The sequence below is a fragment of the Cetorhinus maximus genome, chromosome 11 (genome assembly GCF_964194155.1).
Source record: "Cetorhinus maximus chromosome 11, sCetMax3.hap1.1, whole genome shotgun sequence".
NCBI classification, from domain to species: Eukaryota; Metazoa; Chordata; class Chondrichthyes; order Lamniformes; family Cetorhinidae; genus Cetorhinus; species Cetorhinus maximus.
The window spans coordinates 107,922,644-107,937,744 of record NC_135889.1 but is presented as its reverse complement, the minus strand read 5'-3'; the positions used below and the strand labels follow the sequence as shown (position 1 = coordinate 107,937,744).

At 45.3% G+C, this 15,101-nt stretch overlaps 1 protein-coding gene across 1 annotated transcript in view; it reads left to right on the top strand.

The window, feature by feature from the left end:
- LOC144686311 (high affinity cGMP-specific 3',5'-cyclic phosphodiesterase 9A) overlaps positions 1-14,694 on the top strand; it is a 60,300-nt gene extending 45,606 nt beyond the window's left edge. The window contains exons 8-10 of the mRNA XM_078551393.1: positions 5,397-5,501; positions 11,951-12,097; positions 14,297-14,694. Of these exons, the coding sequence (XP_078407519.1) occupies positions 5,397-5,501; positions 11,951-12,097; positions 14,297-14,563 (519 nt within the window). The 3' untranslated portion in view covers positions 14,564-14,694. The remainder of the gene's footprint in view (positions 1-5,396; positions 5,502-11,950; positions 12,098-14,296) is intronic.
- The last annotated feature ends 407 nt before the right edge of the window (positions 14,695-15,101 follow it).

Below are 15,101 nucleotides of genomic sequence, written 5' to 3'. Positions count from 1 at the left end.
CTGGTATCCATTATGGTTCAAGCTAACAGTGCAGCCTTGCAGTGCAGGTTAGGAGAATGCCTGTGCCTGAGCTGAGAGCACAGCATGCAGCCCAAGGGCAAAGCTACCGCCAATTGGTCAAATGGAGTGGGGCGAAGGTGGGTGGGGTTTCGGACAGCCAATGAGTGCACTGGCCATCCAAGTGGTGGACAGAACTGACTGTACATGCGTGAGGGGGCCTTCAGACTTAACCAAGAGAGGTTCTTAGTACACATATGCTAACCCACGCATCTCTGTCTTTGATCTTGCAGGAGGACAACATCAGGGACATGGAGCCTGGTGATTTAGCGGTATGCCTCATGGCTTACAGAGACCAGAGAAGAAAAAGAAGAGAGCGGTGGAGTCACCTGGCTTGGCAAAGAGAGGAGCACCTCCCTCATGATGAAGGGGTGGCAGGGCCTGCTACACAGGCAACTGAGAACCCTTGCTCGTAGGTGCCTCACTGGACCCAGTGTCTATAGACGCCGCCTATCATTCCTGCAGATGACTGAGTACCAGTGTCACTGAAGACTGTGCATATCTAGGGAACTGGCTGGTCACATCTGCCACCTGCTATAGGATTTGGTGCCACAGGGAGATGGAGAGGGAGATGGAGCTGTGAAAGTGACTGCGGCGCTCAATTTTTACACCAGTGGCTCCTTCCAGGGCTTCACAGGTGACCCGCACTGGATCTCAGAAACCTCCATGAACAAGTGCATCCAGGAGGTCACAGACGCCTTCTTCGTGAAGGCACAGAACTTTGTGCTTTTTGCCTGGGATCAGGAAAGCCAGGAAACAAGAGCGCTGGGATTTGCACAGATCTCAGGTTTTCCACAGGCGCAGGGTGCTATTGACTGCACTCAAGTGGTGCTTAGATCTCCATGGCAACAAGCTGTCGACTACATCAACTGCAATGGCTTTCAGTCACTGAATGTTCAGCTGGTGTGTGACCACCACAAACACATCCTATAGGTCTGCGCACGATTCCCAGGGAGTGTCCACAACTCCCACATCCTCAGCAGGTCTCAGATCCCTGACATTTTTCGGGGTCCAGAGAGGCTGCAGGGTTGGCTCCTTGGGGACATGGACTACCCACAGAGGACATGGCTGATGTCGCCCGTGTGGCAGCCTCAGACTGCAGCAGAGCGACGATATAACGCAACCCGGACTTTGGTGGAGTAAATGATAGGCACTTTGAAAATGAGGTTCCAGTGCCTCGATAGGTCCTGTGGAGCACTGCAGTACAGTCCCCAGAGGGTGTCGTGCATCACCGTCACTTGCTGCGCGCTCCACAACTTGGTGCCGCAACCATGGGGAGGACCCGGTTGAGGTGGAGATAGGAGAGCTGCACGTCTCCTCCGATGAGGAGGATGTCGTAGGGGATGACGATGATGAGGTGCTTGAAGGCGAGGACGCCAGCGATGAGGCCATCGCACTGGCCAGACGAGGCAGGTGCACTCGGGAGGCCCTCATTGCTGCAAGATTCATGGATGATGATGAGATGCAGTGAGGACAGTCCTGGTATCCTCACCTTGCATCTGTGAACGTTTGACTCCTGTGTGGCTGATGGCAGCGCACATACCCTCAGTTCTCAGACTCATGTCATGGAGACGCAGTGGAGGCCCGAATAGTCGTTAGGTTCCAGGAGGATCATGACGACATGAAGTGAGGATACTTCATAAATCTTCATATTGCCTCTGTCAATGTCTCACTCCTGCCTGGCCAAGGGCTGCTTGCTTGTGCTCTGTGATCAGGGTCATATCATGGAGACAGAAAATGCTGGAAAAACTCAGCAGGCCTGACAGCATCTGTGGAGAGGGAAACAGAGTTAACGTTTCAAGTCATCACGACTAGAGCCGTGTGGACTCAGAACGTTAACTCTGTTTCTCTCGCCACAGATGCTGTCAGACCTGCTGAGCTTTTGCAGCATTTTCTTTTTTATTTCATTTTCAGCATCCACAGTATTTTGCTTTTATCATATTATGGGGACACAGCTGTGAAACTTCAAATACATCTGATGCTTTAGGTAAGAAGATGTTCTTGGGAGTTTATTTACAATAATGAACATTATGTACAGGTAATTAATACCTGTGCCCAGGCTGTGCAGCCACATCTTCTTAACCTTCCTAACCCTGCCACTACGTCTTGGTGCTCCCCCGACATCCACAGTGGAGGTAAAGGCAGCCTGCTGACTGCTACGCCCTGTCTGTGATGATCTTGGCGGGAGTAATCTGGAGGGCCGAGGCCTGGAGGGACCCCTGGAGTTGATGGGGTCACAGGAAGAGGGGATTTGGATGGGCTGGACATTCCTGGAGTCACCTGGGTGGATGGCCCCAGGGTGCGCACCTGCTGATCCTCCCCGCTATGGGTGCCCAAGGGCCCCTGGCTGACTCCTTGAGGAGAAGAGAAAACTGGAGTAAGATTGAGTTGCCCTGCACCCCTCTCGCAGTGACACTGTTGGAGGCTAACTATGGCGTCAGGGACGGAGCTCGGCCCACGCAGCAGTGCAGGACCGATGTCCTGGACCAAGGTCCTCATGGCAGCTGCCATCCTGCCAGTGTTCATCTCAGTGCGTTGGCATGATAGCGCTATCACCTCAGACTGAAGGCAAATGGACTCCACCATTGTGGCTTACAATCTGAGGAGAGCAGCAGACATCCCTTCCTGATGTTCCCGAGCTTGCCTCTGCAGCCTCAGCAACTGAGGTATGACTGAGTCCAAAGGCTCACCTTGTGAGTCAGACTCAGCAGATTTCTGGCCTCCAGCAGTCCTCCAAGCACTGGAAACCTGGGAAGTCCATGTCTCTACCTGCTGTGGATCAGACAGTGCGATGTGCTCACCAGATTGTGACCCCGAGGCTACCTTAGAATTAAGTACCACCAAGGTGCTGGTGGACGATGTGGGTGAACGTTGTGATGGGTCTTCAATGAGAGTGTCATCAGGTTCCTCTTCCGAGGTGTCTTTGGGGCCTGAGTCAAGGACCTGGGTTGTGGACCCCTCCCCAGCTGCTTCCCAGATGTGCCTGCGAAAGCATGGCAGGGTACTCTGGAACAGGGGAACTCATTCACAGCATGATTGTCTAGTGGATGTTGCACTGCTGGATCCTCACTTGGTTGAGCACCGCTGACCTCACCATCAGCACAGGAATGGTCCAGATCATCGGCGGCCAGCTGGATGGCTTTATTTTAAATTTCTGTGAGGACCTTGATGTTGGACATTCCTCCACCAGTCTACGAGACCTCTCCCTTTTGTTGTGTGCCAGCTTGTCCTGCATGAACACAGATGGAGAGAGTGTAATCAGGACTCCAGCCTGACCAGATGAGAAGGATTCCCGGCATGTGCGGATGGCGAGTGGTGCTATGAATGGGATGAGGACACAATCTGCAGGGCAGATGAAGATGTGTGTGAGAGTGAAGGTGATGTCCCTTGAGCTGGCAGTGAGTGAGATTCCTGTGGATGTGTAATGTATTTGTGAGTGTGTGAGTTGAGAGTGATGAGAAGAGTGACTTACCCTGGTGGAATGGAGGAGATCATTCATCCTCTTTTGGCACTGGGTGGCTGGCCTCTTTTGCAGGGCATTGGTGCTGCCCACCGCCGCCACCACCTCCCATGCTGGATTCATGACCTCGCTTGCTGGTCTTCACCCAGAATGGAGGGAGCGGGTGGGTAGAGGACTTCACAGCGCCCACCACTACGTCCAGTTGGCTCCCGAGGGCGGCATCACTAAATTTGAGAGCAGCATGTTTCCTCCCTTTAGCAGTCATGACTTTCCAGCAGCTTCCAATCCCTTAGAGAGTGCTAGCTCTGTGCGGGGCGCCCTTTACATATGGCGCCCAGATTACTTAAGGCCTGAGGTGACGGCAGGGTGGGCAAACCTGAGGCCACCCTGCCAGCGATCTGGCATGTTTCTCGGGATTGCATTATTAATGAGGCCTGGGAACAGGACAATATGGCGCAAAAACCTGTCTTTGTGGCCGGCAGGTAATATGTCTTTTTTCCCACCCGCTACCAGATTTAGTGCAAACCTGGGACGATTCCACCCAAAGAAGGAAAAATGATTCACCCTTAGTTACAAAGAGTAACTAAGATAGAGAGGGAGAGAGGTTTGCAAATGTAGAGGAAGATATGACTGATTTAAGGGAGCTCTTCATTTCTAGTTATTTCGCAGTTAATTTACATGATTCTTCCTAGGTGCAAGGGCCCCATATTGGAGAATTGAGGTTGGAATACTGAACCTGACTCATCTTTCTTTAACGTCCTTTTCCATATTTTCAGTCTGGAAACGCCATCTTTCTCTGCTCAGTGTTTTGGGACATGGGGCAACATTTTCCCCCCTTTGGTGGAGGGGGGCGGGGGGGGGATGTGCTGGAGCAAGTGGGTGGGCAGGTTCCCGATTGGCGCCCCCTGATTGGGGGTGCGCTGCCATTTTACACAGGTGGGCCAATTAAGGCCCGCCCAGGGTGACGCCCGCCAGGAAGCGCTATCCCTGTGTGGACGGGGGGGATTCCCTGAGCCTGGAGTGTGCTCTTTCTCGCGTGTGTGCGGAAGAGTGCACATGTCTCCCTGAGGCAAATTGCTGCCTCGGGGAGATCGGCTCAGGTTTGAAACATTAAATAAAGATGAGAAAAAAATTTCGCTGCTATGTCCCCTCATGTGACACTGTCACATGAGCTGGGACATGTCCATAACTTATATTTTAAAATATTCTGAAATTTTAAAATCTCTCATAAAACCTCATCCCGCCCGTGGATTAGCTTTCATGTTTTTTCAGAAGCACGCCAGGGCTCCCGGCCTGCCCGCCAGCCTTAAGGTTGGACAGGCTGGTCCATTAATGATTTCAATTACTTTTTTAATGGCCTTACTAGGCCGCCGACCTGAGAATGTAAATGACGCAGGGTGACGTCAGGACGCCCGTCCGACATCACCCCGCGTCGGTGAGTGGGCCCCGCCCCCCCGCTTGCCGACTGGAAGATGCAGCCCATGGATGCCGTCAGCTCCTGTATCTAGCTTAGGGTCTTTTCTGTTTAGTATAGTAATCACAATTTAATGTAAATGGCTCTAAAAGAAATAAGTTGAAACGGGTGCACACATGCAAAATGAAAATGATAAAATCTTTATTGATAGTTTGAATGTTTCATATTTTTAGGACACTAGACTGTGAATGACATGCCCAATTATATAGGTGTGCACATGCTTATTTGCCCAACATATATATATTTGTAAAAAAAACAATATTGTACATGTGTTTATGGAGAATTAATTTTTAAGAGTCTCACAGCTGCGACCAAATATCCCCAGTAAGTGAATGGTCTCAACATTTCCACCCGGTTGCTTTAGACAAAGTCGATTCACACTTCTTCATTACTGCTTCTTTCCAGCTTACAATGATTATAATAAAAGTTAGCGACATTTCCAATGAAGCCCGACCCATGGATGTCGCTGAGCCATGGCTGGATTGCTTACTGCAGGAATTTTTCAATCAGGTACCCTCAAGTATTGAACGCAATGGAAACATTTTGTTAAGGGATGTTAATGCTGATGTATTTCAATGGAAGTGGAGTTATGGAATGGATACTGAAATTTCCGGCAAACCATTTTGCCAGCATTGTAGGATATTCAGGACGTGCTTTCTGGAAGGTTAATGAAGTCTAGCAATTCTGTAAGGTTGATTTTCCCATAATTCAGTTTCCAGGAAAGCAGAAGGTCGCTCCAAAGATTCTGCCTATGTTTTTTGTTCGTTCACGGGATGTGGGCATCGCTGGCTAGGCCAGCATTTATTGCCCATCCCTAATTGCCCTTGATCAGAAGGCAGTTAAGAGTCAGCCACATTGCTATGGGTCTGGAGTCACATGTAGGCCAGACCAGGTAAGGACAGCAGATTTCCTTCATTTAGTGAACCAGATGGGTTTTTACAACAGTGGGCAATGGTTTCATGGTCATCATCATCAGATTTCTAATTCCAGATTTTTGTTGAATTTAGATTTCACCATCTGCCGTGGCAGGATTCGAAACCAAGTCCCCAAAGCATTACCCTGGGTCTCTGAGTTACTAGTCCAATGATAATATCACTATGAAACCGCCTCTCCCCAGACAGCAGTAGTAGTAGATGATTCTCCTCAGCCCCTCAAATACCTTCACATGTGAAAAGGCTCTGCAGAGCAAAGCTGTGGAGGTTCTAAGCCTAAAGAAACAGTTTATTCTGGGTCAACTCCATCCTAAGAGACTGATAGCCATACAGATAGTCATACAGAGCAGCCTTCCATAGCTCAGACCCCAGGCTCTAGAGTGGCATTTAGAAAAAGTGTTAGAATAGGACGGAGGAAAAATTAAAATGTGGCAGGGATAGCGGCCACTGAGGAGTCCAATTGTCTTCTCAGTTCTAAAGTTCCAGAACTCTAATGTAATTGTTGTTGTCAGATATACAGTCAGAAACTTCACAACGACATTCAGAACTTTTCTGTTGAAAATAGTAAAGCTGCACTGGAACCAAAGAAAAGGTGCTCATGGACTTAGGACCCTCATGTAACTTTTAATTTTAATAATGAAGGAGTGTTTCTGAAGAGGTGCTCATTTAAATTCTGTGGAACATCCTGGTTCTTACAGGTGTTATAATATTATCAACATTACTGAAAATCTCTTTGATGAGTTTGGAAAACAGCGAGGAGAGCCTGGAGTTCAGTTTAAAACAGCGAGGAGAGAGCCGGGAGTTCAGTTTAAAACAGCAAGGAGAGAGCCGCGAGTTCAGTTTAAATCAGCGAGGAGAGAGCCGGGAGTTTCAGTTTAAAACAGCGAGGAGAGAGCCGGGAGTTCAGTGTAAAACAGCGAGGAGAGAGCCGGGAGTTCAGTTTAATACAGCGAGGAGAGAGCCGGGAGTTCAGTGTAAAACAGCGAGGTCAGAGCCGGGAGTTCAGTTTAAAACAGCGAGGAGAGAGCCGCAAGTTCAGTTTAAAACAGCGAGATGTGTTGCAGCTAAAGCATGTGGGAGCTGGTGGTCGCTGGTGCAATCCACAGTGACCACATCTGCAGCAAGTGTTGGCTGTTCGAGAATCTTCGGCTCAGAGTTGATGAGCTGGAGTCCAAGCTGTGGACACTGCGACACATCAGGGAGGGGGAAGAATTACATGGAAGCTATGTTTCAGGAGACAGTCACACCCCTTAGATTAATTACAATAATTTTGGACTGTGGTCAGGTACATGAGGATATGACTGCGAGTGAGGCAGGTATGGGGATCCAGAATTCAGCTTTGGAAGAGCCTCAGCCAGTGTCCTTGTCCAATAGGTACAAGGTTCTTGCTCCCGATGTGGATGAGGGCTCAGACTGCAGGGAGGATGAGCAAACTGACCACAGCACCGTGGTACAGAGCGCCATTCAAGTGGGGGGAGAAAAGAGAAATGTAGTAGTAATAGGAGATAGCATAGTTAGGGGAATAGGTACTGTTCTCTGCAGCAGAGGCAGAGTCTCAAAGACTGTGTTGCCTACCTGGTGCCAAGTTTAAGGACATCTATTCTGGACTGGAGAGGAATTTGGAGTGGGAGGGGAAGGATCCAGTTGCTGTAGACCACTTAAGTACCAACGACATAGGTAGGACTAGGAAAGAGGTTCTGCTGAGCGACCATTAGCAGCTTGGGGCTAAATTAAAAAGCAGAACCATAAAGGTAATAATCTTCGCATTACCACCTGAGCCACGTGCAAATTGGCATAGGGTAAATAAGATTAGAGAGGTAAATGTGTGGCTCAAAGACTGGAGTGGGAGAAATCGGTTCCGATTCATGGAGCACTGTCACCAGTACTGGGGAAGGAGAGAGCTGTTTCATTGGGATGGGCTTCATTTGAACCAAACTGGGACCAGTGTCCTGGCGAATCATTTAACTAGGGTTGTAGATAGGACTTTAAACTAATTAGTGGGAGGGAGAGTTCAATTGAAGGGAAGTTTAAAAAATCAAAAAGAAACAAGAGAGCAGAGGTGTAGGGTAGTGAAGAGGTGAACGATAATCAAAGTCTGACAGGAAGGGGCAGAAAATATAAGCAGGAGAGTGCAGCAGAAATTAGAACCAGAATGAGTAATAATGGTAAAAAGTCAAGCTTGAGGCTCTTTATGTGAATGCACGCAGCATTTGTAACAAGATAGATGAGTTGATAGCATAAATAGGAATAAATGAATATAACTTGATAGCTATTACAGGGACATGGTTGCAGGGTGATCAAAACTGGGAACTCAATATTCAAGGGTATTTTGTGTTCTGGAAAAATAGGCAAAAAGGAAAAGGAGGTGGGGTAGCTTTGTTAATAAAGGAAGGTATCAGTGCGGTGGTAAGTAGTGATATAGGTGCAATAGATCGTGATGTGGAATCAGTTTGGGTGTAAATATGGAATAGCAAGAGGAAGAAGTCACAGGTAGGAGTTGCCTATAGGCCCCCGAAGAGTTACCTCACTATAGGACAAAGTATAAATAGGGAAATAATGGAGGCGTGGAAGAAGGGTGCTACAATTGTCATGGGTGATTTTAATCTGCATATTGAGTGGACAAATCTGATTGGCAGAGGTAACATGGAAGATGAATTTGGAGAGTGTGCAGGGATTGTTTCTTGGAGCAATATGTTACAGAACCTACCCGGGAACAGGCTATTTTAGACCTAGTAATGTGTAATAAGATGGAATTAATAAGAGATGTCATAGTTAAGGATCCTCTAGGGGTAGTGATCACAATATGGTAGAATTTCAAATTCAGTTTGAGGGTGAGCAACTCGGGTCTCAAACCAGTGCTCTCAACTTAAATAAGGGCAATTACAGAGGTATGAAGAAAGAGTTGCCTAAAGCAGGCTGGGAAAATAGACTAAGAGGAAGGTCAATGGATGGGCAGACATTTAAGCATAAAGCTCAGCAAAAATTTATCCTGGTAAAAAAGGGCTCAATGAGAAGACCGAACCACCCATGGTTAACAAAGGTGGTGAAGGAGAGTATCCAATCAAAAACTAAGGCATATAAAGCGGTGAAAACTAGTGGTAGGCCAGAGGATTGGGAACATTTTAGGAACCAGCAGCAGATGACTGAAAAGCTAATAAAGAGGGAGAAAATTGATTATGAAAGTAAATTGGCAAGAAATATAAAAACAAACAACAAGAGCTTCTGCGGGTATATAAAAAGGAAGAGAGTGGCTAAAGTGAGCGTGAGACCCTTGGAGGATGCAATTGGAGAATTGATAAAAGGGAGCAGATAAGTTAAACCAATATTTTGCACCGGTCTTCACAGCGGAGAATACTATAAACATCCGAAAGATATCAGATAAGCAAGGAGCTAATGGGAAGAAAGATCTTGTAACAGTCTCTATCACAAGGGACAAAGTATTTGACAATCTAATGGGGCTAAAGGCAGACATGTCGCCAGGACCTGATGGCCTGCGTCCAAGGGTTTTAAAGGAAGTGGCTGCATGGATAGTGGAGGCATCGGTCGAAATATTCCAGAACTCAGTGGATTCCGGGAGGGTCCCAGTGGATTGGAAAACCGCTAATGTGACGCCCCTGTTCAAGAAGGGAGGGAGACAAAAGCAGGAAACTATAGGCCAGTCAGCCTAACATCTTTCATTGGGAAAATGCTAGAATCCATTATTAAGGAAGAAATAGCAGGACATTTAGAAAAGCTTAACACAGTCAAAAAGAGTCAATATGGTTTTGTGAAAGGGAAACCATGTTTGACAAATTTGCTAGAGTTCTTTGAGGCTATAACAAGCAGAGTTGATAAAGGGGATGTAGATGTAGTTTTTTCAGATTTCCAGAAGGCATTCAATAAGGTGCCACATAAAAGGTTATTCCACAAAATAGGATCTCATGGTATTGGGGGTAATGTATTAGCATAGATTGAGGATTGGGTAACACACAGAAGACAGAGAGTCAGGGTTAATGGGTCTTTTTCAGGTTGGAAAGACATAATTGGTGGAGTGCCACAAGGATCAGTCTGAGGGCCCCAATTATTTACTATCTATATTAATGACTTGGAGGAGGGGGCATAGTGTAATGTATCCAAATTTGCTGATGATACAAAAATAGGTGGGAGGGCATGTTGTGATGAGGACATAAGAAATCTGCAAAGGGGATATAGATGGGTTTAGTGAGTGGGAAAAAACTTGGTAGATGGAGTTTAATGTAGGAAAGTGTGAGGTCATGCTCCTTGGTAGGAAGAATCAAAAGTCAGACTATTATTTAAATGGAGGGAGACTCCAAAATCATCCAGCACAGAGGGATCTGAGTGTTCTTGTGCACGAAACACAATAAATTAGCATGGAGGTGCAGTAAGTTATCAAGAAGCCAAACAGAATTTTGGCCTGTATTGCTAGGGGCTTGGAGTTTAAAAATAGGAAAGTCTTGTTACAACTGTACAGGGTGTTGGTGAGGCCGCATTTGGAGTACGGTATACAGCTTTGGTCCCCGTATTTAAGAAAGGATATACTGGCATTGGAAGCAGTTCAAAAGAGATTCACTAGGCTGATTCCTGAGATGAAGGATTGGCTTATCAAGAACGGCTTAACAGGTTAGGCCTTTATTCATTAGAGTTTAGAAGAATGAGGGGTGATCTTATTGAAACATACAAGATTCTGAGGGGGCTTGTCAAGGTAGATGTTGAAAGGTGTTTCCACTAGTGGGGAATCTCAAACTAGGGGACATAGTAACAGAATAAGGGACACTCATTTAAAACTGAGATGTGAAGGAATTTCTTCTCTGAGGGTAGTGAATGTCTGGAATTCTGTACCTCAGAGTTGTGGAGGCTAGATCACTGAAAGTATTTAAGAGGAGGTGGATAGATTTTTGAAATATCAGAGAGTTGAGGGCTATGAGGAGCTGGCACGAAAGAGAAATTGAAGCCTGGGGCAGATCAGCCATGATCCTGTTGGATGGCAGGGCAGGCTTGAGGGGCCGAATGGCCTACTGCTGCTCCTATTTTTATTGTTCTTATGTTCACTACCTAGTCTCCGATGCATAGTTTTCTTAATATTGTAGAAACTTTGAAGTGTTTTTGGACCCCTCATGTAATTCTGCAGCTTAATCTGCTAGAATAAAAACAGAAAATGCTGGAAAAAGCTCAGCAGGTCTGGCAGCCTCTGTGGAGACAGGAACAGAGTTAACGTTTCAAGTCCACACGACTCTTCTTCAGAGCTTCAAGAGAAGTGGAAATGTGATGGATTTTATACTGTTTTAGTCGGGGTAGAGCAGGTGGAGCAAGATAGAAGGTCAGGGATAGGTGACAACTAAGGAGAGATTGACAAAGATGTCATGGACACAAGACAAAGGGAGTGTTCATGGTAGTGGTAAAGAGTAAAAAAGGTGCTGATAGTGGCATTAAGGTATGATAACAGAATGTGTTAATGGCAGAACAAGGGTCAGCGCTCTGTGAAAGCAACACATAGAAACAAGTGACAGATGGCCTTGTAGGGGGAGGGATGGTTTGGGGAAAAAGGATTAAAAAATGAACAAATAAATAAAAGAATAAAATAAAATAAAATCACTTTGGATGGGTTCTGTTAGGTAAATAGTTTCCCGCTTTAAACCATATTAGCAATATGCTCAGGAGAGCAGAATGACTTACAATTTTGTGACTTTGGAGGATAGAGCTTTACTACTAGATTTAATGGATAAATATATAGCTAACTGTCTTTCAACAAAATTAGACGCCCTATTTGAACCTAACACAGCCTGGCAGGAATGGGGTGCGTTCAGATTAGAAGCATATTTTAGACCTCATCCAATTTTGCTTTCCATTGCCATATATGTGAACCAATTCCATTCTATTTACACTAGGTGGGTTAGGTTAAAATCAGGCCTAATAAGGTCATTCTGTCCTTATTGTCAACATGTGACTGTTTATTCTGATGAGGATATGTAGAGCTTGCTAACAATTCTGCATTCTGATCTTATGCATGCGTTCATTTTTTTGTTGTAGAGTGACATGGAGAAACTAGAAGGGTTACCAGTGTCTCCATTCATGGACAGGGACAAGGTGACAAAGCCATCATCCCAAACGGGTTTCATCCGCTTTGTGCTGCTGCCGTTGTTTATTGAACTCGCAAACCTATTCCCCAATTTGGAGGTGAGTCATTAATCTTTCCAGCTATTTCTTCACAGCAGACACTGCAATATCATATGACTTATCTGCAGACACTTCCATTTGCTGGTAGTGAACTGCATATTTCACCTATTGGTCATAAGAGAAGGTTCCACAGGAGTAATAGCCATAACACATACATTAGAAATCAAGCTTTTGCTTTAAAAACCTTAAATGATAAATTTTAATATAATCTTATGCAGTATTAGGATGATTTGGTTTGCAGTACTTGGAGTTTACTTCTTGGAAACCTGAAATTGGGGTGGAGACATAATGAAAAATGGAAAATTTGGATGGCGTAGCCTACAGCTACATCTCACACAACTTACATTTCTCCTTTCCTGCCCTCATCAGGTTTACCAATGACCATCCATCATATGCAACTTATATCAGGGGCACAGGGCTTAGACTCCTGGTGAACTTCTCTCCAGTCCGACCATGTTGCTGCCACTTTCCTGAATCACTGTGGTGCCTGGATGAATGCAGCTCCAACAACACTCAAGAAGCTGGATACGATCCAGAACAAATCAGCCCGCTGATTGGCACCCCATACACCACCGTCAACACCTGCTCCCTCCATCACTGATGCACAGTGACAGTAGTGTGTACCATCTATAAGATGCACTGCAGGAACTCATCAAGGCTTCTTCGACAGCACTTTCCAAACCCACGACCTCTACTACCTAGAAGGACAAAGGCAACAGATGCATAGAAACACAACCATCTGCAAGTTCCCCTCCAAACCATGCACCAACCTGACTTGGAACTATATTCCTTCACTGTCACTGGGTCAAAATCATGGAACTCGCTTCTAATGGCACTGTGGGTGTTCCTACATGGACTGCAGCACCATTGAGGCTGCTCACCATTGTCTTTTCAAGGACAATTAGGGATGGGCAATAAATGCTGGTCTAGCCAGTGACAGCCACATCCCATGAACGAATAAATTTAAAAAAGTAGATCCTAATAAGTGATGGTAGCACCCTGAGACCTTGTTAGAGGGAGAGAATCCTGTAACAGTCTCGCTTCCTCCACGCTGGCCCCCAACAACTTAACTAACTATACATGTCTTTCTGTTTGTCAGACCTACAAGGTTGCAACTTCTGCAGTCATTAGGGTGCTTCTACTCCTTTAAGTTAATTTGTACCTCTTTGGGTGCTGTTAGCAGGGGGCCCACTGGTATTGGTACTGGTTGAGTGGATAGTTGCAGTAGAGGGCAACATGTTTGGACTTGGTAGATGATCAAGACTCATCTAAGCAGAAATATTTGGTACCAACTGGGCAATTCTACCCATTGTATTTTGTCCGATTGAACATCTCTTAATTGGCATTCATTAAGAATTGGATGATGATCTTTGAGACTCCTGTGTGGATGACACTCCAGTAGCTGTTATCAGCTGAGCAGCTGTCTACTGGGAGGGCAATCCAAGGATGACAGACATCCAGAGAGAGAAGAAATTGGTTTAAATTACAAATCGTTTCACTGTGACATAAGAAAATTATCAGCATTGTCTCCCAGAGGAAAATATTTTATATTGAAAGCACTCCTTTCAATACTTTATTTCCTCTCAAGTGAGGTAACATAAAAAGATGTCCTGAGGCTTTTCGACCTTGTCGGATATATGCAGAATGATTGGCTTTTCCAGTACAGCCCACTCCTGATAATTCAAAGTATTTTTTGCGCTGTAAAATTTGAAACATAAGGCATATTTTAAAATTTGCTCATGGAATGTTGGCATCACCAGCAAAGCCAACATTTATTGCCCATCCCACTTGCCCTTGAGATGGACACCTCGAAAAGGTGACCCCCACCATATTGAACCACTGCGCTCTATCCGTTGTTACTCGACGTGCTGCTAGTAACACAATGATGTGTTAGAAAAATGAGCAAATAACTTGATTGAGTTAAGAGTAGAGTGCACTGACCATGTGATTTCTCCCATCTTCTCCTCAAAACACTGATAAACGCATTTCATTTAAAGCAGATTTTTTTACTAGCAATATTCATGCTTTAATGAACACCGTACTGCTGTGCACAACGGTGTTACTGCACAGACAAAGGATTATCTTTCTGAAATTTTAAAATGATCTTAGAAGGCAAAGTTATCTGAACCTGCTTGGAATTATACTGAAATATCTCATATTAAATATTAGCAGCTTTAGAAGTGTTATTTGCTCCTGCAGCAACACATCATTGACCCTGTGCGAAAGGCTTTGGACTACTACACAGAGATGGAAAACGCCTTGGAAAAGGAGAAAATGAATCGTACTGGGAGCTCGCAGAGTGACAAGGTGGTAAAACCCCTGGAGAAGGAGAAAGAAAGCCAAAAGGGTGCAGATCAAACTGAACCAAAGGAAACTGTGAAGAGTACTCAACTGAAAGTCAACAATACCGGTACCTCAAGGAAAACAAAAGCATTGCAATCTTTGCAGAAGATTGAAAAGAAATAAGTAAGATCAGAAGATTTTGGGCTGGAAGTAATCTCATTGGGAGAACAATGACTGCTGTCTTTATTCATTGGCCTAGATTTTGCAGTCAGTGGATTTTGCTCATCACTAACCTCAAAGAACACTGCCCACAACCATTTAGCTATCTCCCTGGCATGGTTTTCTCCTTTTTCAATGTTAATGTTAATCTGGCACAAAGTCAAGGAGATTTCCAGGTATCCAGCAACAGTGACATCATCAATCAGGGTAAGCAACATGGGAGTATTCTCACAGACAGCAAACCAGGAAGTAAAGTGCATTGACTATCCTTCACTCATTATAAATTTTACAAATTTTATAAATATTGGGACATTCAAGTTAGAAACTTAAATGTCACAAGGAAGCTGCGTTTTGATTACATTACAAAACTTAGAATTGTTATTAGATGGAAAATTTTGACATTAAAAAGAATAAAATTAGTTTTCCAGGGTCAGAGAGGTTCTTCAGCAACAGGTTATGACTTAGTAAATCATTAAAAACCCAGTTACACCTCAGTAACCAG